This window comes from Myotis nattereri, assembly GCF_964212035.1.
Source record: "Myotis nattereri genome assembly, chromosome: 10".
NCBI classification, from domain to species: domain Eukaryota; kingdom Metazoa; phylum Chordata; class Mammalia; order Chiroptera; family Vespertilionidae; genus Myotis; species Myotis nattereri.
Window position 1 is genome coordinate 70,973,926 of NC_138085.1, and position 27,559 is coordinate 71,001,484.

General features: G+C 53.9%; 2 protein-coding genes across 2 annotated transcripts in view; both read left to right on the plus strand.

The window, feature by feature from the left end:
- LOC308525922 (ALK tyrosine kinase receptor-like) overlaps positions 1–1,408 on the plus strand; it is a gene marked incomplete at both ends in the record, with an annotated part of 170,439 nt that extends 169,031 nt beyond the window's left edge. Inside the window, 2 exons of the mRNA XM_081100794.1 lie at positions 996–1,104; positions 1,228–1,408. Coding sequence (XP_080956920.1) covers positions 996–1,104; positions 1,228–1,408 — 290 coding nt within the window. The remainder of the gene's footprint in view (positions 1–995; positions 1,105–1,227) is intronic.
- Positions 1,409–5,738: 4,330 nt separating this feature from the next.
- On the plus strand, positions 5,739–27,082 carry LOC308526023 (ALK tyrosine kinase receptor-like). The gene is made up of 10 exons (XM_081100967.1): positions 5,739–5,919; positions 6,600–6,690; positions 6,798–6,862; positions 8,138–8,267; positions 10,906–11,003; positions 14,875–14,967; positions 16,940–17,041; positions 21,381–21,515; positions 22,316–22,406; positions 24,570–27,082. Exons 1-10 carry the CDS (start codon positions 5,765–5,767, stop codon positions 25,242–25,244), a joined length of 1,635 nt encoding a protein of 544 aa, XP_080957093.1. The 5' UTR covers positions 5,739–5,764; the 3' UTR covers positions 25,245–27,082.
- Positions 27,083–27,559: the final 477 nt, after the last annotated feature.

Below are 27,559 nucleotides of genomic sequence, written 5' to 3' on the forward strand. Positions count from 1 at the left end.
TGCCCCCTCTGGGTCCCAAAGGACCCCCCAGGCCAGCTAACCCTTACAGACCCAGCAGGCCTGGCACCGCTGTCTCCCCAGGTCCCACCACCCATCATCTGCCAGAGCAGAGAGGGCTCTGGGCGCTTTGGGAGTAGGCTGCCTGTGGAACTGTCACACGAGCCAATATTGGGGGAAAGGCCCCGGACTCTCAGGAGCCAGCGGGAGCCTCAGTGCAGGCAGCCTTGGCCTCAAGACAGAGGGCACTCTGCCTCCGCTCTGCAAACAGCACCTCCTCCACAAGCGCTCACCGCAGTCCAGGCATGGTCACTCCCCTACCCCCACCTGCTCTGCCCCTGACCTTGGAGCAGCTCCTCAGAAGCAGGCAGGCACGACACTGCCTGAGCTCAGAGTGGGGCACGACACTGCCTGAGCTCAGAGTGGGAGGCCTCTGCACGCGTGTGCTCTGCCTCCAACACCCGGTGAGCCCTACACGTGGTGCTTCATGAAGCGTTTCACACTCACCGCCTCCTTTGATCCAGACATCAACCCGCTGAGGCCGTCTTGTTATCCCAGGTTAAGGCTCAGGATGGGGAAGCTCTTGCCCAGTCAACAGCACAGCCCACTGGGTTATCCATGCCTGGTCCAGGCTCCGACAAGGAGCTCTGCGGCCACCTTGGCAGGGTTTTGATAGCCGGCTGCCCAGGGAGGTGGGTCCTGGTTCTTACCGAGATGAAAAGCAGCCAATGATACGAAGGCCCAGCACTTCGCGCTGGTGCTCACGGAGGGAAGGCCCAGGAACACGCCGAGTGTCATGCTGCCGGCCCCCGACTGCCCCTTCCCCAGCCGAGCACTCTCAGGGCTTCGAGCCCGAGGCCTGCGGGAAGCAGAGGTACCAGGCGTGCACCCATCAGGACGTCCAGCTGTGGCCCAAGCATGTCTCTCCAGGACAGAGGCCTTGGCCAGGCCCAGCGGCTGAGCCAGCCCAGCCTCACGGGTTCTCTATCTTCCCGCAGGTGGTGGAGGTGGCTGGAATGATAACACTTCCTTGCTCTGGTCTGGAAAATCTTTGCTGGAGGGTGCCACCGGAGGACAGTCGTGCCCCCAGGCCATGAAGAAGTGGGGGTGGGAGACCAGAGGGGGTTTCGGAGGGGGTGGAGGGGGGTGCTCCTCAGGTGGAGGAGGCGGAGGATATATAGGTAAAGATGATTTGTGTTCAAGGTGTCACCCCCTCCCTCTTAGTCCTAGGCCCCTCACCTCCCCCAGCCCTCGCCTGCCCTCCCCTGGCCGCCCAAGTGTGGACTGTGATGTGACCGTGCACGCCTGCCTCAGCCCGGGCACCAGCCAGAGGCAGGGTGTTGGCTTGCGAGCCAGCATCCTGCCTCAGGGCTTCCATAGCGACCGCATCAAGATCCCGTGTGGTTCTTGATCACCCCCAAAGCCGATGACAAAGGGGCTTTGGCTTCCCAGACTGTTCTCAGAGCCACCCTAGGGATGTGCTAGCTTGAGAACCTCAGAGGCCAGACTTCTGAACCCCATGCCTCCCTTTGGATGGCCTGGCCCCTGTCTTTGCAAGCCAGCTCCCTAGGGGCCTGGCTTGTGGCTTCTGGCCTCAAGGACGCCTCACTTTCCCTTTCCTGCCCCAGCCCACCAGCTCCAGAACGGCCCACTCTCCATGCTGATGGGCGCTCCTCCCGGGGGCAATGGCGGGCAGCCCCAGCCTGGCCGGCCCAGCCCAGTCCTTGGGCAAGCAGCTGGCCACTGGCCCGGCTCTCCTCTGGGCTAGCACAGAGCAGAAGCGCCTTCTGAAGCTGAGAGGCTGGGAAATGGTGTCTCCTCCGTCCCCACAGATTAGGACGCGATGCATGCACACACCGCGATGTTCTGTCTGTGTTTTGCTTTGATGTTTGCCTTAACCAGATGCTCTCTTTTCTAAGCCATGGCTGGGTGGGAGAGCCCGAGGGGGGAGCCCAGAGAAAAGCCAGCCCCAGCTGAATGGAGGGACAGGAGCCTACAGGCACAGGGGCCCTTCCCCCATGTCCCTACCCTGACCCCAGGGGACTGGATAGCAACTTCTCAGTGCCACTGCCTGGCCAGTCCCGGAGGAGCCCTGCGGCTGACCCAGCCTGGGAGACTAGACCTTGGCCGGCTCTTGTTCACGTGCACTGCTTCCTGCGGCCCCGTATAGTGGGGACGCCTGGTGGGAGCGGGCCTGGACCTGGAGGGGAAGGTGGCCCACACCCAGCATCTACTGAGCCCAGGGCAGCCCTGTGCCTGAGCCTCCCTTCCCTCCCACCTCCCACCCTCCAGCCCCCTGCCCCAACCCCCTGCATGACCCGCTTACGCGCACGTGTGTTGAGATTGGGCACCCACCTCTCTGCGTTAAACTTCTCTGGTTTGCCTCAGGCGGCAACGCAGCCTCAGACAATGACCCTGAGATGGATGGAGAGGATGGAGTGTCCTTCATCAGTCCCCTGGGCATCCTGTACACCCCGGCTTTAAAAGGTACCCCCTCTGCCAGGTGCAGAACCAACTTCGTTAAGCCAGTTCTCCCACCCAGCTGAACCCCGGGCTGCTGGCAGGAGCCCAGGATACAAAGGTGTGACTATGGGTCTCATCCCACCAAGTGTCCTGGAGTCGGGAGTGCAGTCTCATGTGGGCACAGAGGCGGAAGCCTGATGACCAGGCAGGCCAGTCCTAGAAAAGGCAACAGCATTAGGGCTGTCCCTGTCCCGGCCACTTGAGGAGCAGGTGTGTGGACCCCCCACCCCGACCCCGACCTGCATAAATACATCCAAACAGCCTCTGCGCCCCCCTCGCCAGAGGCGCCGGGCCCTTCCCACACAGAGCAGCGCTCCGGGGCAGTGCCCTAGGGACAGGGACCAAGAGCCACACTGGGCTGGGAAGGGCGCAGGCTGGGAAGGGCGCAGGCTGGGAAGGGCGCAGGCTGGGAAGGGTGCAGGCGGCACAGGTCCGCCCAGCTAGCCGCCCTCCTTGCCCACAGTGATGGAAGGCCACGGGGAGGTGAACATTAAGCACTACCTCAACTGCAGCCACTGCGAGGGCGACGAGTGCCACCTGGACCCTGAGAGCCACCAGGTCATCTGCTTCTGCGACCACGGCACCGTGCTGGCTGAGGACGGGGTCTCTTGCGTTGGTAAGGGGCTGGGCTGGGGCCCAGAGAGTGAGCCACCGCTGGTCTCCATGGTTCAGGGACACGTGGGACCCAGTCTCATTAACTTCCTGACCCCGCTCCTCGGTCTGCCCCAGCATGAGTTCTCTGACAACTAGGCAGAGACCTGAGAGTGAAGGATGGGTCGTGGCTCACGAAGGACTCTGAGTCACCTAGTGCCACCCCTAACCCAGGGCATGAACCCCCACATCCAGCCGTCTCCGCTAGAACAGGGACCTGCGCTCCAAGGCTCGCCCTTCCTCCAGGGCGTTCCAGAGCCAGACCTGCTCTGCAGCGCCCGCCCCTCGGTCTCCCCAGCCTTTCCAGGGTGTCCCCTGCAAGTCTCCTCTAGATTGGATGACCCTGGTTCAGCCCATTTGCACAGGACACCGTCGTCTCCTCTCCTCCTATGTCCCACGTCTGCAGCTGTTCCAGTTGTCACGTCTCTTTTGAGATGCAGTGTCGGGGCCAGGCAGGGCCTTGGTGTGGTCTGTGCCGGTGCGGCGCTGGGACACTCCCTCCTGGGCTCTGGGCGGTGCTCTCGGCCACAGGAGGTGATTCCGAGGCTGCACCCTGTTGTTGGGTCATCCTGTGGTCACTGTCATCCAAGGCCTGGAATGCTCCTGTGAGCCATTGCCGGCTCACCTTGTAGCCTCACCCCGCCATCGGACAGTCCGTATCTTGGATTAATGTCCATTTAGACTTGTTACATGTTCCCTCCACCCCAAAGCTGCTGCTGAGGGCTGTGAAGCTGGGCGAACCTGCCTCCAGCCCCTGGTCCTTTGAAAAGGAAGGTGGGCCTGTCTCCAGGGCTGAGAGGAGCAGGCAGCTGTGGTCCTGGCCGGGGCGGGCATTTCTGACGGGGCTGCTCACAGGAGCCTCAGCGTGGTCACCGGTGTCTCCTGGGGACTGTCTTCCAGTGTCGCCCACCCCCGAGCCCCGCCTGCCACTCTCACTCATCCTGTCCGTCGTGACCTCTGCCCTCGTGGCCGCCCTCGTCCTGGCGTTCTCCGGCATCATGATCGGTGAGTGTGCCACAGCCCTGGCTGCCTAGGGGAGGCAGGGGAGGCAGGACAGAGCAGCGTCTCGGGCTCTGCAAGGCCCCCGAGTGACGCTCTGGGTTGTGACCAGGCAGCCCAGGCCCCGCACAGTGGTGGTTCCCTAGGAGCCCTGGTTCTGAACCTCAGCCCGACTCCTGGCTGCTCTCGGGGAGGCGGGTGGGGGACTCTGCAGATGGGTCCCCAGCTCAAGCGCAGCCCAGCCCTCAACCCCGGACTTCACCTCCAGCTCCCATCCCAGCAGGCACTGCCCCTCGTGGCTCATGCCCCTGCACCGCCTCCAGCCCCCTTCCCGCCAGGCGGAGAATGCAGAGTTGGTGTGTGAGTTTCCTGTTAGGCCTGGAGCCAGGTGAGCTGATGGGCAGGTCGCAGAGGGCTCAGCCTGCTGCTGCAAGGCTCCTGCTGGAAATGCCCAGGACAGGCGGGCAGGGACAGGAAGGCGGCAAGGGAAAGGCTCAGCTCTGAGTCCCAAGTCGCCCTATGATCACGGCGGCACAGTTCATGGCGCAGGGAACTGAGAGCTGGCTCACTCGCCAGCGGCCGTAGGGGCAGAGCTGGGCTTAGAGGCAGACTCCACCTGTGGGTCACAGTTGCGGGCTCCCTCCCCTGGAGTTAGCCTACAGAACGTTCTCACTATGTATAACAGAGATAATGCCTTTGCATGATAGAGCTCTTTAGAATTTTTCAAAACCATTTAATATTGGTGAATTTGTTTCCTTAGGACAACCCTAGGCCGTGGGGTGTGGGACAGGGCAGGGGTTACTTTCCCTGCTTACGCAGGAAATTGGGGTCCAAAGAGGTCACATGACCTAGTCAGTGGCAGTGGGCTTGTAAGCAGCAAAGGTGAAATTAGAACTCGGGTCCTCAGGCACCAGCATAGACGCCAGTTTAGAGACCTATTCGCTCTGGCAGTTCCACTCCCAGAAGCTCAGTGACGGTGAGCCCGGCTGCTCTCAAACCCATACCATGTTTGCACCAACCGGAGACTGGCCACAGCGAGACACTGAGGCGGCCTCTTCCTGAGGGACACGGCTCCTCTGAGGGCCACTGTGGCTCCAGAACGTCCCCAGTGCTTTGCTGGAACGTCTTTACACTGCATGGCCATCGAGGGCTGTGACTCAGCCTCCCTCACTCTCCTGCACACGGGGCCAGACTTTCAGCACAACCTGGTGGTTCCCCAGCCTTCCCGGGCCCCTCCCCATTTCCTCTCAGCCATTTGCCCTGTGAAACTCTGCATGTTTAATCCTGTCTTGGGTCTGCTTCTCAGGGGACCCAAACTAATGTCTCTCTGCCCCTGTATGATACAGCAAAATCTTTTATTTACATGATATTAAGCTTTACATTAACCTTAAATAATGTCGATTAAAAGTACACTTTCACGTGTTAGTATTACTAAGTGTGATGGAAAGGTTTAGATCCCAGAGGAGGAGATGGCGGTCCGGGAAGGCTTCCTGGAGGAGGTGGCCAGTGATGGGCTTCCAGTGCTGGGCTGCCTGGTCCAGGCCACTTCCATCTGTCTGCAGTGTACCGCCGGAAGCACCAGGAGCTGCAAGCCATGCAGATGGAACTGCAGAGCCCCGAGTACAAGCTGAGCAAGCTCCGTACCTCAACCATCATGACCGACTACAACCCCAACTACTGCTTTGCTGGCAAGACCTCGTCCATCAGTGACCTGAAGGAGGTGCCACGGAAAAACATCACCCTCATTCGGTGAGTGCCCCGGCCATCCTTCAGGGAAAGGGGGTGTTCTAGGGGTTGGTTGCCATCCCAACACAGGTTCCTCTAGCCACCGGAGGCCAACGGAAGTGAAAGTTACTTTTAATCGAAACTCCTAGGGCACCCCTAACCCTCCCAGAGGGAGAAGGTTTAATGTTCAGGGCCATTTGAGGGGCATTAAATCACTCAACACCCTGTATATTCAGGGGGTTTGTACAATGAGAGGAAGACTACATGGGAGGGACCAGGACTCTCAAAACCCACACAAGTGCCCTCCCTGAGCCTTCCTGGCCCCTTCCTCCCCTGATGGAGCCGGGTGGCCTCCTCCGAGCTCCCAGACACCCTGTGCATGTCACTCACTGAGCACCACACAGAACTGTCTGTCAGCCATTTGTCCCTCCCTCCCTTCCCCAGAGTGCAAACCTTCAGGGCGAGGGCCGGGTCTCAGACACCTCTGTGTCCTTGGCAAATGTCAGACTCAAGTCTTCCCTGAAGGACTGTCCACCACTGCCATGTCTCCCAGGCTGTCACATCTCCTGGCAGTTCTCAGACAAAGCAATGGAGGCCCGGGGCTGAGTAGCAAAGCCAGGGTGAGGTGTGACCTTGAGTGTGTGTGTGCCCCCTTCCTCTCGGCCTGCCCGCCTACACCTCATCCGGCCTTCTCCTTCGCACAGGGGTCTGGGCCATGGTGCGTTTGGGGAGGTGTATGAAGGTCAGGTGTCTGGAACGCCCAACGACCCAAGCCCCCTGCAAGTGGCGGTAAAGGTAAGCGGAATCCCTTGGGGGCTGGAGCTTGGCCAGCGGTCTCTGTTGGCCACAGTCTTTGCCGACAGCCCTCCTGCGGCTAAAGACCTTCTCCCCTCTGTGCCCAGACGCTGCCTGAGGTGTGTTCCGAGCAGGACGAGCTGGATTTCCTCATGGAAGCCCTGATCATCAGGTAGCGTCACAGAGACACCCCACCGCCTACATGCACGTGCTTCTGACAGATGTCCCAGAGGGAACCCCCTCCGCACACCCCTCCCTCTCCAACAGCAGACTCCCCCAGTTCTCAGCATGGCCTCCCAGAATGGAACAGCCACCCAATGGTTGTCACCGGGAAAAATCTCTCTGACCCAATAATCCAGTTGGTACTACTCTGCCTTCAGCTAACATCCATTCATTCTTTTCCCTGCTTCTTCTACCAGCCCCAGCTCCCACGTGTGCCCCTCACATGGTGGAAGCCTGCCCCCTCCCAACCTCCCCCCCCCCCCCCCGGTCCACGCAGCAGCCTGCAACTCGTGGTCCGAGGCCCCTAACTGGGAATCCCAGCGCCAGGGCTCTGACAGCAGATCATGTTAAGGAGGACTCAGGGGTTTGACCGTGAGATCTGGCAGCTCATGGCCTCCCGTTGCCCTGCAGAGCCTCAGATATCCTGAAGGTTGGGGCAGCCTGGGCCCGCCCCTCGGTGGGAGTGGCCGAGGGAAGGGGGCCCCAGCAGTGTGTGTGTGATGAGCCTGTGGCATCATCAGGAGGACAGACAGCAGGCTCTGTACTTGTTTTAAAATTACTTACTTTCCAGTTATACATGTAACTCATGATTATTGAATAAAACTTGGAAAGTATAAGACTATATGAAGAAGACTCAAGTCACTCAATCTCACTACTAGGCAATTCACCTCTGCGTGTGGATTCCCATGCGGAGGGCCTGGCCCATCGCCCCATGAGTGGGAACAAGGTCACATGAATAAGAAAACCCAAATCCCAGGGCCTCCAGGAGGAATCCACAATGGGAGCCATACGCCCCTCTTTCACACGCCGTCACCTGGCAGGTCTCACCCTGTCCCTGTGGAAGGAGTCCCCGCGCTTCTGCCTGAGGCCGGCCTCAGAGGACTCAGACGTGAACCCTAGCAAGCAGCCCGTGCTTCCGTCTCAGAAAGACACTGGACGCTCCCCTGTCTCCCACCCACTTCCTCACCCAAGTGTCTGTGCAGGGCCTCCCGCCTCCCACCAAATGCTCTCCTGCAGCCTGAGCTCGTCCAGGCCTGCCCTCTGGCTCTTCACCTGCTCAGGGGCGAGACAGTCTCAGCTTAGGCTCAGCACGGGCCCCTGCTTCCAGCATCGACAGAGTGCATTTACATAACGTGGCCGCTGACAGCATAACTGTATCCTGCTTTCCCCACTGGTTTTTCAGACTCAGCTCAGTTACATTTGCTTACCCCCCTCTGCTCTGCAGCAAATTCAATCACCAGAACATCGTGCGCTGCATCGGAGTGAGTCTGCAGGCCCTGCCCCGGTTCATCCTGCTGGAGCTCATGGCGGGAGGAGACCTCAAGTCCTTCCTCCGGGAGACCCGCCCTCGCCCGGTGAGTCTCCCCAGTTCTTGTGCCAGGAACAGAGCAAGGCAGCTGGGAAGCAACTCCTCAGGGGGCCCCAGGAGTCAGCCCCTGGGCTTGGATGTGGGGGAATGGCCAGGAGAGAATGAACAAAAGTGGCCAATGGCCCTGGGAGCTCATGCAAGGCCTGTGCAGTGGATTCTCCAGTCTGGGCCCATTCGTATGACCCGCTGACTCTGGACAGGCACAGAGAGGGACAGTCGTGCCGAACAGGTCGCTCACCCAACCAGCTATATCCATTCACCCCGAACCCCACTGTCATTTCGCAAACGGCAACGTCCTGACCTTATAGTTTGACTATCAAGAGCAAGTACGGAAATATCTAGGAAGGTGCTGTGTGTGTTATAGCAAAAGGACTAGAGACCTCGCTGGGTCCAGGAATGCCACACCCCAGCCCTGCTTGGCCATTACACAGCCTTGTGGCTTAGGGCAGACTACCCAATCTAACCTTCGTGTCTGCAAGGTAACGTCCAAGGGCTGGACCGGGACATCTCAGACATGGTCCTGAACTATAAAACGCAGCACGCTGGGTGGGCCCGGAATCCAGCGACCCACTGTTGTCACTGCCAGGGTCTTTGGGAGGCCCCGGGCACCAGGAACTAGAGCAGAGCAGACCCTGAGCGAGGACCTGGCTTCTCAGAGGTGCCACTGGTCAGTACGGACTACAGGGAAGAATTGCACCCTCCCCACCCGCCGGAAAACAGAATACAGACAGACACCTGCTGCAGAAAGCCCGGGACTGAACATTCCGCTCTCAGGGCCCCCAAGTGGCGGCAGGAACCTTGGAAGGGCACACCTGCTCCAACCCCCACCTCCAGTCAAGCTCGCTTAGAAGAGCTTACCCTGTGGAGCCTCCACACTGTTCCTGGAGGCCCTGGGGGACCCCCCTTGGCATTTAAGAATCCCATCGAACGCCTTGGAAAGGGAGTTTGTGTGCACCAGAGCACACCTGGCGGGAGGCTGTGGGCAGAAAGAAAGACAAGCCCATTTCATAATGGTCCTCAGTACGTTATCCTCCTCCTCCTCATAGCTTTCACGTTTCTCAGAAGCACTCTGTGAAGTAAATAGCACCTTTCACAGCTGAGAAAACTGGCTCAGAGAGGGCCCCACAGGACGTGGGAGAGCTGGGACCAGAACTCAGGACTATGACTCCCGATTCACTGCTCGTCCCAACCCACTGTGCTCTGTATCCCAATGCTCCCCTTTGGGAAGCTGTGGACTGTCAAGGAGAGGTTGGGTCACTCAGGGCCAACCCTGTGAGCCATACGGGCATCTCTGCCAGGGTCTGAGCACCAACCTCAATGGCTTTTCCATCACCACCCACCCAGGCGGAGCCCCCAGCCCTGTGCCGAGGTTCTCAGCGGAGCTGGCAGAGGTCAAACGGGGCACGTGTGGCATGCACTTCGGGAAGAGGCACGGCTCTGGTTTCCCCACTGGGCATTCCTGAGGCTTGAGCAGGAGACGTATTGTGCATGCAACGGAGAGGGCAAGGATCTATGCAGGGATCTGGGAGCCCATCGCTTGGCAAGTCCAAGATCACGGAATTGGGCTTGCCCTGTGCACGTAAGGCAGGACCTGATGTTCCATGGGCAGAGAGTATCCCCTCCTTCGTCTGCCCCGGAATGAAGCATGACTCCTCTCACCTCCCCCGCCCACACTGCTGCTCCAGGGAGTCCTGGGAGGCCCTGATCGGTGGCAGAGACACTCCCAGCTGACATCTAGGTGCATCCTCGTTCATGTGTAATCAACTACCCCAATATTTACTGAACCACGGCAGTGTGCCACGCGCTGTGCTGGTCCCGTGGAGCTGGCCGCTGAAGTCCCTGCCTCGGGGACCTCAGAGTTTACTTGGGGACGAGGTCAAACACACACAGGACAACAATGCAAACAGGACACTGCGTGATGACAAGCTGCTGCAGACTGGGGGTTTCGGAATGAAAAGTGACACCAAGACAGGATGCAGCCTTTCGAAAAGGCTCCCCCAGCTCCCCAGGCTGGCGGGGGGGAGGGGGGAGGGGGAAGGGGCCTGCACCCAGAGGCGGACGGCCCTCATTCAGAAGAGCTTGAGATTGCTCTTCAGCTGCCCAGCATTTTCCAAAAGCTTTCTCTTTTCAATCCACAGTTGGCCTGGACATCCTTGAAGGAAATTAATATTTTTAAATATTTTAAAACATTTAGAGGATTTTAAATACAACCTTATCCTCCTTGATTTTTCTCACAGCCTTGTTTGTAAGTTTGGGGATTCAGATGCCTATGAATATTGAGACAGAAAAATGTGCAGAATCACTGAACAGGGGCAAGGACACCTGCCCCTCCTGGCTTCCTATAGTTTGGGGTTCCCAGCCCCGGCTGCACCGTTACCCACCTGGAGCAGCGTGAGACCTGCAAATGCTGCACCACCTGGAGTGATTGGCGTCCTGGTGGGGCTGAGGCCCCGGCATCCCTATTGGTTTAAATCTGCCAGGTGATTTTCTAATGGGAAGCCAGGTCGGGACCTTGGAGGACAGCGAGTCCAGGTTTGGCCTCCTTGGGGGCACTTGAACTTGTGTTTCAGGTCTTCTCTCCCCCGCGAGCCTCTCACCAATGGATCATTTCTGTCTCCCCACAGAACCAGCCCTCCTCCCTGGCCATGCTGGACCTTCTGCACGTGGCCCGGGACATTGCCTGCGGCTGCCAGTACTTGGAGGAAAATCACTTCATCCACCGGTGAGTCCACACGCCCTGCTCTCCTCCCGCCTTCTGCATCTTCCTTACCCGCCTCAGGCCCAGCAATGATGGGTCTCCCTCCAGTGAGGACTCAGCTTTCCTTGTCTTTACTGTGACAGCTTACTCTATCAGGGCTTCACTTGCCCCGTATGTAAAATGGGTATCAAAATACCACCCAGCTGGAGACCCTGAGGAGCTGCGCATAACCCCTGCCTGTGACTTGAAGTGAAACCTTCAAGTCCCGTATCACTTGAACGCTCCCTCTCCTAAAAGCTGAGCTCCTTGCCCGGCCGTTGTGACTCTGTGATTAAGTGTCGACCTATGAACCAGGAAGTCATGGTTTGCTTCCCTATCTGGGCACATGCCCCGGTTGTGGGCTCAATTCCCAGTGTGGGGCATGCAGGATGGAGCCGATCAATGATTCTCTCTCATCATTGATGTTTCTCTCTCTCTCCCTCTCCCTCCCTCTCTGAAATCAATAAAAATATATAAATTAAATTAAATTAAATAGAAACTGAGCTCCTTAAGGCACGTTAAAGGAGTTCATAGTTTCACACACTTGACTATGAGTGCTCAAAGGCAAAATCCCTGTTTTATTCATCTTCATATCCCTGGCACATAGTGAGGCACAAGGAATGTTTGTTGGATAAATTAATTTTTCTGAAATACCCTGAAATGAGCATAATGATTATTTGATTTACTTGTACACCTGACTTCTACTCCACCGGATCTTCGTGTTCCAATGGTGTTTGGGCTACGACCCAAGGCCACAGGGCCATGCTGTAGGCATCAGAGCACGCAGATCTCTGTCCTGTGGCTGCGCGGGACTTTCTCAGCCAACGGCTTACTTCTGAAATCCGAAAAGTCCAAGAGATTGTCATGAAGCATCCATCTTATATAAAAACTGCTGTTTGAAATTTTAACTCTGCATTTTGGCTTCTGTAAAGGCTTGCTGGCTTAAATAATAAGGAAAATAAGACTACTCCCATTCCAGAGAGGCCATTAAACCTTCTCCAGACAAAGTTATCAGTGCTGGCACCAGGCCAAGCCTTTGGTTGAGGTCTCAAAGCCCCAGCACACAGGGCCCTTTAAGAACTTACAAAGGGAACCAGAAAAAAAAAAAACCATATTTGGGAGACAAAGAAGGTAAAACAGTATAAATATGGGAAACTTTGTGTGTGATTTCACCCAGAATTTGAGAGACATTTTCCTCTGGGCCCGCGCGTAATAAATGTAACTCCATCTCTCTAATCATTGCTTGGTTCTTCTCCGGTTTTTCTGTAACAGTCGGGCTCTTTGCAAAGCTCTTCCTAATGATTCCCTTCTAATTTCGTAAGTAACAGCCTGGTGAATTAACAATTATGTGTTAGCTCACGTCTCCAAAGGGGATAGGCATATTCCTAATAATTAGGATATGAAATACAAAGTAGAAAGGGAGAGGTGCCGCCTGAGGCTAGAAATGGAAGAGCATGTGCATAGCAGGAAGCTCTGCCTCCTCCCTACTAAAAATGGGGAATTCAAGATCAAGGCATACACCCACCTGGCTGCCCAAAGTATTCCCGAAACCAGGCTGCAAACCCTCACACGGCCTTATCTTCTTGTCATGGCACCTCTGGTCTGCAGTTCTTCCTCTTGATTCTCAACCTTCCCAACCTCCTGTTCTCCTCCAAAGCCACACCCCCTGCTTCAGGGCGCAGGTCAGTCTGCCGTGTTGTTCTTGCCCTGTCTGTGTGCCCAGAACTTTGCCTGCATCTCAGCTCTTTACTGTCGCATGGACATGACAAAGCTGTGCCCTTTGTGGAATTCGTCCTTGGTTACAGCCACCTTTGCATCCATGTCTATGTCCTTTACGACTGGACCATCCGAGAGCGACCTGTACAGTCACCTTGGTGCCTTCAGATGTCCCCGTTTGCTTCTCCCCGAGAGCATCTCTGCTTTGTCGTCTCCTCTTGCAGCATCACCGAGCAGACACACTCCCTGGCTGAGGGATCCCATCCATCTTTCCTCCAATGTGTTGAAACCTGCTTTCCTGAGGCCATGATACCTGGGACCATATCCAGGGCTCTGTTATTAGAGATAATAAGATAACAGGGCCCCATTCTCTCAGGATTTCCATCGCCTCCGTATCTGCAAAGAGTTACTGAATGAAGGTCAGGATTTGATCCCAGAGTAATAGCTTGTTGCTCCTTTTATCTTGTTTGAGAAATGAAATTGTCAGAGATAAATCAAGAATGTATCAGATGATCTGCTTTATAAGCAAAAGGTGGCTTCGGGCAGAAATTGACTTTCTCAATCCAAGCTTTGCTTCTGGGGAGCTCGGTATTAGGAAAGCATCTTTCGCATCTCCAACGGGCTGCGAGGTCTGTGGCGCATGTGCACAAAAGGATCACCTCTCATTCTCTCTCCTCCACCCTTTGTCTGCCCCCGATTCCCAGGCTCCCATGCAAGGGCACCCCCTGAATTCAGAGTGAACGCCCCCACACACTCCCATTTTCTACTAGGTCTGTTTCCTTTGGTTGTAGTTTTTTACCACTTCACAAATTATGTGTCATTCTACCAATTCCTGGTGTGTTCTATGATACTATATTTACTTTCTTGCCATTAAATTCAAGATCACTTTTTGAAGCAACCATTCCACGCACATCAGCGTAAAGACCTTTCTGGAGCCATAAATACTGTCCCTGGTCTACTTCGCCGTATTTCTCTTGAGAAATAATGGCTATATATCCCACTATTTTTCTTCTTTTTGGTGTCATACCTGTTATGCTTCTATGGTTTTATTAGGGCATTTTATGCACATTGCTCCTCGAAATTCAACTTAAACCTCTGGGTCAGGTCCGTGGTATCAACAACATCCATCTCCCTCCCTGGCCCATCGTTCCGGTTTCCTAAGCCACAATTTCCAGTCCAGATCTTGTTTTTAAAACACGCTACAGTTGTTTATGCTGCACGTCCTTCTCGACCAAAGATCAGGACCTGCACGAAATCAGTCAGAAACATGCAAGCACCAGCTGTGGCCCCCAAGGACTGCTACTTGTTTCTGCCCTGGACTTGTTAGGCCACCCCAGACTCCCCTGGCTGCACCCTGCTCCCACGGGAAGGCCAGGAGTGGGGAAGCCAGCAGTCAGTGAGGAGTGGCGAAGCCTCTGGCTGTGCCTTAGGATGCTGCCGGCAGGCAGGCCACCTGGCGCTCAACGGAGAAGAGAATGTGGCTCCAGAACCTGGAAGAAGTGATTCTTCAGCCACTGGCTAGGAGGCAGGCAGCTTAGCAAAGGCTTTGGAGGAGATCCTGGAGGGGAGAACCATCATGGCTGATTAACAAGGACATCTATAGATATGTGGGCATACCTTAACCTACTTGAATTTGGTATCATGGAAGCCATGCCATTCCAGAAGATGCCTTCAAACAGCTGGCAGAAACCAACCGGCAAGCTATACACACAGTAGCTTCAGACTGCCTTGGTCCCTCTATTATCTGCTTTTAGCTTAATTTGTTTAATGAAATGAAGATAATCGCACCCTTTATCTCATAGGGTTGTTGGGAGAATTAGATATGAAGCACTTAGGACAATACTTAGTACATGGTAAAAGGCCAATAAATTCTAGTTTCTATTATGGTTATTTTTATATTATTGTCCTAATAAACATTTTCAATCATCTCCCTAAGCATTTCCCATTTCCCTTGAGTTCTGAGGCCTAGAATTGGCATGGCTATCTCTTTTCTATGAAGTGTAACGCAGTAAAGGAAGCATAGAGCCGAGGCAGGGACTACTCACCCTTCCGATGAGAGGTGACAATCCTAGTGCTGAAACTACACATGTATTCTCCCAGGGGGAATAAGAAAATGCGTTTCCCATTGATTTGTTCCCAGGGACATTGCTGCCAGGAACTGCCTCTTGACCTGTCCAGGCCCTGGAAGAGTAGCCAAGATTGGAGACTTCGGAATGGCCCGGGACATCTACAGGTGAGCAAAGACCGCCTCACCTTCTCAGCCCAGCCCTCGGGAGAACGGGGTGTGGCTGCTTGTGTCCTAAATCATCGCTGGCACCTTGTCAGCTTGCTGCCTAAAATTTCATTACGTTCCTTTGCAGGGTGCGGGGAACCTTAATTAGTGCCCACACTCGATGGTCTAAATCCAGGGTCACACTGCCCGCCATGACAGATATCAAGGTCTTCATTAGATCGTGTCCGGTTTCAGTGCTCCATCCTAACACATTCTGAGACACAGAATAACTGGGATACGCAATATGGAAAGAGTTTCTATGTAAACGTTAACTCAGGAAGTCCAAGCGGCCTTAGTTTCCATGGCCAGGCAAGAGCACCCCGGAACTGGCCGGATGCCGGGCCCAGCTCATGGGTCGCCTTTACCCACACGAGGAGACACGGAGTAGAGCTCAAAGCCCATAGGTACCGAGCTCAGCTCATTCTTTTTCCCATAATATTCTCAAGACTACATTTTAAAACATAAAATAATTTTTAATTAAACAAATACTTCTATTGCACTTTATCTCACGTTATTTCTTTATCTAATCATTTACAACAGTGACCTGCGCCATGAGCAAGCCACTCAGGGCGTGGTCACTAATCACGTCCCTAATCCAGAGAGCGGAGGGAGGCCATGCAGGGCTCTTACTGTTGGAGGGTTAGGGAGACCCCTGAGGCCTCCGTCAGAACTGGCTGCCATCTGCGAGGGAAGAAGGCCGACGCCATGCTGTTGCCACAGGGTAGCAGCTCGGGAAGACTCTGAATTAGCAATGGTCTTGACCACAGTCTTCAGCACTGGTCTCCACCATGATACCTTGGTTTGCTGCACTCTACCTTCTTTTGCTACCCAAAGTCTCAGGGTTCCCTCCCCTCCTTCCTCAGAGGTCCCCAGGGTGCCTGTGGTTGATGACACTAATGTCTCAGCATAGCTTAGCAAGCCCTTCCCCTCCATCCTCGCTCTCACAGTCCCCCCCCCCACCCCCTAGACTCCAGGCTTCACCCCCAACCTGTCCCACGGCTCCCACACGCACTGCAATTTCAGCGTCAGGACGGTGTTCTGGGGGAGCTTCCTCACCATCAGCCCTCCCCCCCCCCCACCTCTGTGAATCACTTCCTGCCCCCGCCCCGCCCTGAGCAGAACATCAGTCCTTCACTGTGTCATGGAGCCTCTGCACCCTCCCTCACATGCTGCTCTTACTGCGTGTTCTTGCGTCTGTTTCTCCCACTAAACCCTTTCCTTGGAAGACTTATTTATGTCCTCGCCACACGGCAGAGCACCTGATACACTCTGAACACTCAGTATTGTTTGTTGAAGTGATTAATGAAGCCAGGCAGCTGGTTGGAAAGCTGCCTCCCACGGTGTCAGGAGAGCACAGGCTGAGGGTGGAGCTGGTGTCAAAGGCATAGAAGGTAATTGATTCGTTTTCATCAGTGACTTGCACTAATGACATCACCGATAAAAGATAATAAATTAACTCATACCTGTTCCGCTGCCTGGCGTGCTTGTCACGTGCTTATGTTGAAATAGATGTGTGTGGCGCTAGGAGGGAGCCAAAGCGAGTAAGGCAGCCCTGCTCTCCGTGCTCCCATGTGGACCTTGCATTCCTGTGGCTCAGCAGGAGCAGGCTGCACGGACACGGCTGGAGTGATGTTGCTCATTGTGAGTCACAGCAAACACAGCCCAGCAGGGAGACCTCCCGTCCTCTGTGGGTTCTCAGTCGTTGTGTAGATCTTGCCTTTTATGCCTACGGGGGGCAGTTTTGTGTCTCATTAAATGACAACAATGTTCTTAACAAAATGATGTGTTCCTGCTCTCCTGAACCACAGACCTCATTGGCTTCCGTCCTTTCATGGGTAGATTGTTGCACTTGCTCAAGTTGCCTCCAGGACCGCCTCCAGAACCGCTCAGAGCCGTCTCCAGAACCAAGTTCACTTTTCCTCTCCTCCCACAGAGCGAGCTACTACCGAAAGGGCGGCTGTGCGATGCTGCCCGTGAAGTGGATGCCCCCAGAGGCCTTCATGGAAGGAATATTTACATCCAAAACAGACACGTGGTGAGTCTTTCTGCTGCCCTCCCCCAGGTCCCACGTGGGCCCTGTGTCAGGCAAGGGTTGGAGAAGCGTTAGCACCCCGTCCACCAGCGGCCCTGGACGCTGGCACACATCCGCATCGTCGGAGAGGCTCCGTAAACACATCACTGGCCCCTCCCTGGGAGTTTGTGACTCAGACCTGAGAATCGGCATGTCTTAAGGTTCCCAAGGCGCTGATACTGCTGGCCGGGGCACACACACGGAGAACACATGTAATTTTTTTTTTTTTTTACATAACAAAGTTGGGTTTGGATTTATTCCAGGAGTGCAACATTGAGTTGGGATTAGAAAATTGAGCAATGACATTCTCCACATTAACAGAATAAAGGAGAAAAGGGGGCACTAAAGGGCTGCTGACCATGGCGGTGAGACCCTCCCTACAACTGGGGCGTCGCTGTCCACACTCAGCTCTGCAGACTCCACCACCCGCAGGCCCGCAGCTGTGTGCTCCCAGCCCCGCACTCACCGTCCTGCTCTGCTTCTGTAATGCCACATGCTGTGGGATCATGCAGAATTTCTCTCTCCATGGCCAGCTGATTTTACTTAGCATAATGCCCTCCAGGTTCACCCAGGTTCTCAAAGAAGACAGATTTCCTCCTCTTTAAGGATGAAAATATCATACACACACACGCACACACATACATACACACAGGGATGAATAAAGAAAAGGTGATGTGTGTGGTTATATATACACATGTGTGTATATATTTATGTATTAATATATGTATTAGGATATTAATCTAGACACCCAGTAATTATTAATTATATCCTATATGATAAAAGGCCAGCCACCATAAGTGTAACCACCGGAATGACCAGAGACCAGACCCACCACTGCCCCTTGCAGGACTGGACCCACCCCCAAGCAAGCGGTTAGAGGCAATCAGACAGGCAGGCCAGTGATTAGGGGCAATCAGGTAGGCAGGCCAATGGTTAGGGGCAATCAGGTAGGCAGATGGCCCCTCGCAGGGCTGGCCCCACCCCCTAGCAAAGAAAGAGGGAGGCCGAGGCCACCTGCAGCAACTCTGTGGCAAGTGTGCTGCAGGCCAGCAATAGGCCCGCCGAGGGAGGCCCAGGCCAGCCAAGCCATCGCACCCCATGCCTGTTGCCTGCAGAGGGAGGCCACCAGTGGCAGGGGAGGTGGGGGACAGTGCTGCACAGATGGCAAGCAGTGGCAGCAGCAGGGGTGGGGCCAGCTGCCTGCAGCCGGGGGAAGGAAAGCCCCATAGGCCCTGATCTCAGGCCAGGCCTAGGGACCCTACCCGAGGGGTCCCAGATTGTGAGAGGGTGCAGGCTGGGTGAGGGACACCCCTCCCTCCCCCAGTGCACAAATTTTGTGCACCAGGCCTCTACTTTTTTAATAAAAAGGTTAGATACCACCTTTTCTTTATCCTTTCATCCACTGACAGACACTTAGGTTGGTTCCATATCTTGGCTATTGTGAATAACGCTCAGTGAACATGGAGTGCAGCCATCTCTCTGAAATACTGATTTCTTTGGCTAGATCCCCAGAAGAGGGGTTGCTGGGTCATAAGGTAGGATTGCTGGGTCTGTTTTTAGCTTTGGCTTATTATCTTCACCCGATGAGCATCAGCACCACCTGGGAACTTGTTAGAAGCAAATTCTCAGCCGCCACCTCCAGCTAAGGAAGCAGAAACCCTATGGGTGAGCCCAGCACTCATGTTTTAACGAACCCCCAGGTGATTCCTGTGTGCACCAACATTAGAGCACCCCAACCTACCCCATCCAGACACAGAGAGAAATGCAGGTAATTAAGTCCTTATTCTGAACACATGCATGTCCTATTTCCCCGTGATCCTAGTTCTAAGTGGAGAGCATGACACAAATAGACAAGCAAGGATGTTCATCTCAACATCGTTCACAATGAGAAAAAGCTACAACTGCCTCATGTCCCTCATATCGGGAATAAAAAAGATGAGCTGTGGTTTAGTTATGTCACAGGGAGCTGCTCAGCAGTGTAAGAGCACACACTGCACCTCATATAGCCACATGGCTGAATTTCCAAGAAGGAACAGGGTATTATTTAACCTTACAATACAAACATTAAGTCCATAAGACAGAAACTTTATTGATTATGCTTTCACACATTGGGAAGGGCATACATGGAAGGAGACCTGCTAACTTCAGGGAAGCGGGGAGAGAGCAGGAAAGGGTGGAGGGTGGGGCTTGCCTGTATCTATTTTATTTCTTCAAAAAGAGGGAGAACGGTCGCAAATAAAGCAAAATATCAACATCTAGAAACAGGTATCTATTATTTTTCCTTTTTGAAGTTTAGGTTGTTTCATAAAATGTCTTAAGAAGCAAATAAGTCACATAACTTCAGATGTTAATGAGAGCTGGAGGCCGAGAAGCAGAGGGCCGCGGAGCAGGCTGTCTCAGGGTGGGGGTGGGGTGGAGTAGGCTCCGGAGGACAGGCTTGCCCACACCTGATGGCAGCGAGGCACACTGGGAGGTCTGGGAAGGCTTTCCAGGCTGAGTGCAGGGACCGGGACTAAAGCGAGTCTCCTGGCGGGAGTGGGACGGCAGGCAGGCAGGAAGGCCTGGGGACCCAGGCTCCGGATGTGGATGTTATTCTGAGCACAACGGGAGCCTCTGAAGAGTTGGAAGTGAGAGTGTGACATGATCTCTTTAAAAAAGGAAAGCACTTGCTGCCGTTGAAACAGGCTGGAGTAGGACAGGTGAGCAGGGGAAACCATTCGGAAAATACTGCTCATTTCTAGGTAAGAGGTGAGAGGGCAAGGCCGCGGGGTGGCAGTGGACGCGTCCAGAGTGGGTGGGTTCAAGCTCGGTCTTGAGTAGTTAGGGAACAGAATGCTGGCTGGCCGCTGGTGTGGAGTGGGGTGTGGGAAGGGGACAGGACGCTGACCGCTGGTGTGGAGTGGGGTGTGGGAAGGGAACAGGATGCTGACGACTGGTGTGGAGTGGGGTGTGGGAAGGGAACAGGATGCTGACCACTGGTGTGGAGTGGGGTATGGGAAGGGAACAGGATGCTGACCGCTGGTGTGGAGTGGGGTGTGGGAAGGGGACAGGCCTGCTGGCCGCTGGTGTGGAGTGGGGTGTGGGAAGGGGACAGGCCTGCTGGCTGCTGGTGTGGAGTGGGGTGTGGGAAGGGGACAGGATGCTGACCGCTGGTGTGGAGTGGGGTGTGGGAAGGGAACAGGATGCTGACCGCTGGTGTGGAGTGGGGTGTGGGAAGGGAACAGGACGCTGACCGCTGGTGTGGAGTGGGGTGTGGGAAAGAGTGTGATGATCAAGGACGATGCCCACGTCTGCAGCGTGAGCCAGTAAGTGAGCAATGGTGCCAGAGCTGGAAAGAATGAAGTAGGAGCTGGTCGGTGCAGAGAGAAGGCTGGGTGTTGGTGTCGGGCTCATTCTTGCACGAGGCTGGCTGATGGTCAGAGTGACGCGTTTGGAAGTCAAGTGGAAAGTGTGTGTCAAGAATTTTTCAGTGTTGGTATTCTTCTGATCTAGTCATTTCATTAGAATTATCCTAAAACTTACTAGGTTATTCTAATACTAAATTCAAGGAATTTATCCTAAGCAAATTGTCCTTTTAAAAAAAATGCAAAGATATTCATCATAGTATTTTAAATATTTAAAAAATTTTAGGTGATAAGGCAAATATGACAAAACTACTCCATGGGAATTTTTATAGCCATTTGAAATTCTACTTACAAAATGTTTTTATTAGCATGGAAAATGTTATGCTATAATGGAATTTGAAAAAAATTAAGGTTCAGAAGGCTCTAGGCTTGTTTGGTTCAGTGGATAGAGCGTCGGCCTGCAGACCAAAGGGTCCCGGGTTTGATTCCGGTGAAGGGCACATACCTTGGTTGAAGGCTCCTCCCTGGACCGGGCCCTGGTTGGGGCTCATGCGGGAGGCAACCGATCAATGTGTTTCTCTCACATGGATGTTTCTCTCTGTCTTTCCCTCTCTCATCCACTCTCCCTAAAAATCAATGGAAAAATATCAAGTGAGGATTAACAAAAACAAAAACAAAAAAATCTAAGCACAGAAACTTGAGTAGAACAAAAAACAACAACATGCTAATAATGGTCTCTTTACGGAGCATGGCACGTGGCTTTCTCATCTTTCCATATTAACAATTCTCTGTTGTGCAACGTGTGTAATAAAAAAAGTTAAAATTTTACATCTGTGTATGTGTATGTACATGTGTGTGTGTCTGTCCGTGTGTCTGTCCATATGTGTATCTATCCATGTATCCATGTGTGCACACGTGTGCATGTGTGTCCACATCCATGTCTCCTGTCCTGTGCGCAGGTCCTTCGGAGTGCTGCTGTGGGAAATATTCTCTCTTGGATACATGCCGTACCCCAGCAAGAGCAACCAGGAGGTCCTGGAGTTTGTCACCAGCGGAGGACGGATGGACCCCCCGAAGAACTGCCCTGGGCCTGTGTACGACTCTTTTAGGGACATTTCTGCAAGTTACTAAGCACAGTTCTCCTTTTCAAAAAGCATCTGCAGCCCCATGTGCTTTGTTAAGGTGGAAGGGCAGGTGGCTGGCCTCCCTTAATGCTCCCTTAAGACTCCCTAATGGAGTCTGTGACTCCAGTGGGATGGGTTAGTCTTCTGGCCCCAAAAGCAGTAACTTCAACCCCAAAGAGATGTCCTTTGGCTGGCGGGAGGCCATGGGCTCACCAAGCTCACACTCCTCAGGAATGTGTGTCCTGGCCTCCACCCCTTCTACCCAACACCATTGTACCTGAGTCCCCTAAAAACAGGGTGGGGCAAAAGTGGGTTTATGTTTATTCATAAGAATAACCTCTGCTTTGCATGCTCGAAACTGTAAACCTACTTTTGCCCATTCCCCGCATTTTCTGTGTCCTGTCTGGCACCCCTCACCTGCTAGCCACAAGCAAGGCAGATGGGCAATGTAATCAGAATATTCCTCTCAGAGGTGACTGTAACTCAGGAATGGATGAGAGGGCCGTATTTAATGGGAACACAGGATGGTTGTGTTCATGGGCCTTGGTGTTAGCTTCTACACTTGGCACGATTCCTTGGCCTATCAGCAGAGGGCAGCATATGCCAACCACATGGGACCTGGGGTTACCACCCTCAAAGGCAGTGCCACCCCCACGCCCCCACCACCCCCATCCCCATCCCCCGTCCCACTTAGAAAAGTGTGGGGAGAAGAAATGTACGTTTCATCCTGTTTCTCCTGATTTTAAGGAATGTGCTGGTCCTTCTTTCAGATACAGGATAATGACCCAGTGCTGGCAGCACCAGCCCGAGGACAGGCCCAACTTCGCCACCATCCTGGAGAGGATCGAATACTGCACCCAGGTACAGACCTGCCCCCTGGTCAGCAAGTTTTCCTGACGGCAAATGCCGAAACTGAAATAAAAGTTAAACCAGCCAGAAGATGTGAGTTGGGATCGTGAGGATGAATGTTATCTATAAAGTAAAATGATGGGGCCCTCAGTCTGCAGGTTTTATGGTTAATACCAGTAGCTGCTGCTTTCTTCAGCAGCACGTGGCGCGTGGCTGCCACTCAATAGGGAATCAACCCAATTCACCAGCATAAATTCCCATCAGGCACCTCATGTTTTACTGAAGAAAACTGGATCTGCAGGAAGTATGGGAAACCCCTGCTCGCCAACAGTGTGGCAGGGGTCCTCAAACTACGGCCCGCGGGCCACATGCAAATACAAATATTGTCTTTGTTCCCGTTTTGGTTTTTTACTTCAAAATAAGATATGTGCAGTGTGCATAGGAATTTGCTCATAGTTTTTTTTTTAACTATAGTCCGGCCCTCCAACGGTCTGACAGTGAACTGGCCCCCTGTTTAAAAAGTTTGAGGACCCCTGGTCTAGCCTCTTAAAAACAGATGGCTCTATAGGAGCACATTTTAAAATGTATACCTTTATTGATTTCTGAGAGGAAGGGAGAGGGAGAGATAGAAACATCAATGATGAGAGAGAATCATGGACTGGCTGCCTCCTGCACGCCCCCCACTGGAGATCGAGCCCGCACCCCAGGCATGTGCCCTGGCCGGGAAGTGAACCAAGGCCTCCTGCTTGGTTCATGGGTCGACGCTCAACCACGGAGCCACACCGGCTGGGCTGTCTGAGCACAGGTTGAATGACTCACTATAGACATCAATAATTAACAGAGGAGCTAAAATATAAATGAGAATCAGAAGGTAGTTATTTTTTATTCTTAAACTCTTTACTGATGAATACTAGATTGATGTGCTTTCTGTTAAACTGCAGTCATGGTTGTCCCAAATTGCATAAAGTATTAAAGACTTAAATTTCCCCAAGTTTAAATTTGCTCCCACAAATTTTTCTCAAATCTCTGGCAACTGCTTTTGCTTTTCTCTATTACATTCCGTGGCCATAAATACGATCTGTGGACGAAAATAGCACAGAGTTGGTGTGTGAATGGTTTTCCTCACAGCGCTTCGGCATTTACCGGGGTTCACAAAGGGCCTGTCACACCCAGACTGGTGAGCCACTGCTCTGTGACATCTGACGTGTAACAATATGAGAAATACAGTCATGCATCACCCACCCAAACATGAGGAGAGCGGGAGGCAGCCAGGAAGAGATAAACCTTGTAAACCAACATGGGACGGTGTCTCCTCCCTCCCCACCCCCTTGCCCCATCTCACACACACAAACCTGGAGTCAGACACAGAGAGTTCTCTTTTTAGAAACATTTTATTGGGAAGAAACTGGAATAATTTTTTAAAATATATTTTATTGATTTTTTACAGAGAGGAAGGGAGAGGGATAGAGAGTTAAAACTTCGATGAGAGAGAAACCGATTCAGCTGCCTCTTGCACGCCCCCCACTGGGGATGTGCCCGCAACCCAGGTACATGCCCTTGACTGGAATCGGACCCTTCAGTCTGCAGGCCGATGCTCTATCCGCTGAGCCAAACCAGTTAGGGCTGGAATAATTTTTTTAACTAGTTTATAAGTTTTTAATCCACTAATCCACAAGATTTGCCCAATAGTGGTCTCTGCAAAGCCTTTCCTGCCCCCACCCCTGCCCGGGTAGTGGGTGCTTCCAGCACCCTGCGCGGCTTCTATCCCAGGGCCTATCCTGCACTCATCAAGGGTGAGGAGGGCTTCCCATTGGCTGCTTTAAAAAAAATGTTTTAATTGATTTTTTAGAGCAAGAGGAAGGCAGAGGGAGAGAGAGAAACATCGATGAGGGAGAAACACCATCATCCCTCGGCTGCTTCCTACACGCCCCCTGCTGGGGATCGAACCAGTGACCTCTTGGTGGACGGTCGATGCTCAACCATGAGCTACACTGGCCAGACTCCCATTGGTTTCTTATTCCCCAGTGCCTGTACATTAACATATTCCCAATAAACGTTGAATGGTTTCCTCCTCAATAAAGTAAGTGTGGGTGAGATCATTGCTCAGGTATCTTCCAGATCCAACATTTCGTGTCTGTGATTGAGTTTTAATCAGTTCGTTTCTCCTGCCTGTAGGATCCAGATGTGATCAACACGGCCTTGCCAATAGAATACGGCCCACTCGTGGAGGAGGAGGAGAAAGTGCCCGTGAGGCCCAAAGACCCCGAGGGAGTCCCTCCTCTCTTAGTCTCTCCCCCCGCAGGGAAAGGGGGGGACAGGCAGGACCCAGCCGCCCCGGCCCCCCTGCCCTCCACTTCCTCGGGCAAGGCGGTGAGGAAGCCACCGGCGGCAGAGGTCAACGTTCGAGTCGCCAGAGGGCCGGCCGTGGGAGGGGGACACGTTAACATGGCATTTGCTCAGTCGAACCCGCCATCTGAGCTGCACAAAGTCCAGCGATCCCGCAACAAGCCAACCAGCCTGTGGAACCCAACCTACGGCTCGTGGTTCACAGAGAAACCTGCCAGGAAGGCCCGCCCTCCAGCACAGAAGGAACCCGAGAGGGGAGGCCCGGGGCCCGGGGGCCCCGTCCCGCCCAGCGCTGCAGCGGGCAGAGTCCCCGGGGCCTCCCTGCTCCTGGAGCCGTCCTCGCTGACCGCCAGCGTGAAGGAGGTGCCCCTGTTCAGGCTGCGTCACTTCCCGTGCGGCACTGTCAACTACGGCTACCAGCAGCAGGGCCTGCCCCTAGAGGCCGCCGCCCCCGGGGCCAGTCACTACGAGGACACGGCCCTCCAAAGCCAGCCTGGGCCCTGAGCCGGGCCCTCGCCTCTTTTCCTGGGGAACCCTGAGCCCATGGAGGGGGGCGGGCCACGGCTCCTCCACATGCCAGACCAAACGCCACTTTTCCTTTCGTGCCAACTTGTTTTGAAGAGCCACATCAAAGCTGTATTTTCCAAATGCTTTCGAGAGGTTTTGAGCATGGGTTCATCTTATCATTTCAAAAGAAAAACATGTCATAGAGACAAGTGGGAGGTACAAGGCCCGGATTTGGCTGCCTAAAGTTGTCGTGTGCGGCTGAGGCCCACGTCCTCTGGGGGGGGGGGGGGGGTTGGGGGGGGGCGGTGTCAGACGAGCTGCTCACTCACGAGGCCCGCACCTGGAGCCAGGGATGCGCCCTAACCTGGGTGCTGTGGACTGGACCCCTGGGGGGGCGGGGGGCAAAGAGGAGCTGTGTGTGACGAGTCAGCATGGGAAGGACATTCTCTACTTGGAAAAGGAAATTCATGGACAAGTAACTGAAGCGCCACGTGTCAGATGACAGACACTTTCGATCGTGCTACTCCTTGACGACGGTAACATGTGGTAGTGACGGAGGTTTGGCGGAAACATGCGTGTTCTCACCTGCAGGAGGTCCTTCGAGTGGTCGAGCCCGGCGCAGACACGCTCAGCATTCTATCAATATACCTCATGCCTTAAGAAAACCTCCTCCCAAAGTGAGCAACTGATGTGAGGTTTCCCACTGGACTAAAGATCTAAATCAACGACTTTAAAACTTCCCACTAAAACAAACTCTGATCATTTAAAAATAAAAATTTGAAGCAGCTGTGACACATCGCAGCATAGACACACATCCCTTCTCATGGGCTCATGTCAGTCCGTCTGGGCCAAAACCTTCTGCGTTTGGTCATGAACGCTGCCGGGCTGGAGTTCCTACGGGTGAGGCAGGTCTTTGGAGTACAGGTCCTCGGGTGGCCTGAGAGGTGCTCCTACAGGACCAGCATCCTTCCTCCCCGTGTTCACCCCCTTTTCTCTCCTGGTCATGTGGCCCCAGCACACATGGGAGCAGAGTTGCTGAAATACAGCATCATCTGCATGGCTATCAAATGCAGACTGAAACCTAGAATTTCTCCTCGGGGGGCAGTGAGCGCAGGACGTAAGGGACACCGAGGGCTGAGGTTGACCGCGCATGTCACAGAGTAGGGGTTCTGAGCTTGGTTTTCACAGATAATTTATCTCCACAAAAATATTACACACGCACTTATGCAGCAATGCTTTGCTTTACCAGGAAGCTCGGATCCCATTCTTTCTGTCTGCTCTGCCTCCATCCTCTTGCCCAGGTCCTCTCCTGGTCCCAGCTGTGCCAAAGCCTTGCTCTGGGAGGAAAGCCTTGTTACCTGCGGGACTTGAGCATTCCCAGCAAAAGCACTGTGTACCCACCACCTTCCCGACCTCCAGGTGCACCCGCATCTGGAGCATCGCCTTGGACGTGGGAAAGCCATTCTGTTCTGACAGCACCAGGCCGCGTTCACGCCTCCCACACAGACCCCTGGCCCGGCCAGCGGCTCTGTGCATGGGCAGACGCGCTGGCCACTGTTCCTTACCTTCTCAGCTACATGTTTTCATCGGGCATAATGAACTCATCTCTAAATAACCATATCAGGAACGTTTTGGCTCTTGCCAGGCGCAAAAGTAAATAGTCTAATTATGTCAACATCCACGTAGCTCATAAACCACCCGAAGGGGCCAAGAATCACGCTTGGAGAACCACGCTCCGAGGGATGGCGGCAGAGGAACGCCAAAACTGAACATGTCACTTCGCATCTGTAACCAGTGACCATTAAACGGGGAGCATGCACACGCCTCCACAGCCGACTCTTTATTGCTGTTTTTTTTTGGGGGGGGGGGGCAGGGGGGGAGGGAGGGACCTTACCCCTTTCTCTTCTTAAAAACTACAAATCATTACATTTTCAGACGATGCCCTACCACAATATTCACGTCAAGTTCAAATGACAGTCAAGTCTTAGAAGCCTGTATACACAGCTAAGTAAACGACTCCACACTGAGACACAACTGCCTCACGGCGTCTCGTTGAACTCGCTGTAGGCCGAGGTATCAGCATCAGCACGGCATTAATCCGGACCCGTGTCCCCCCGGCCCTGCCCAGCCATGTGGCCACAGCGATTCACACAGAGGCTGTGATGCTCATGCTAACTATGGGCGGGCACAAGCAAGTCTGCAGAGACCACGTGAATTAAACCATAAGCCAGAACAATTATTTCCATCCCATGTCCATACAGAAGCTCATCAGAGTCCACAACCATTCCGCTGGAACACTGGCCGTTAGTGAG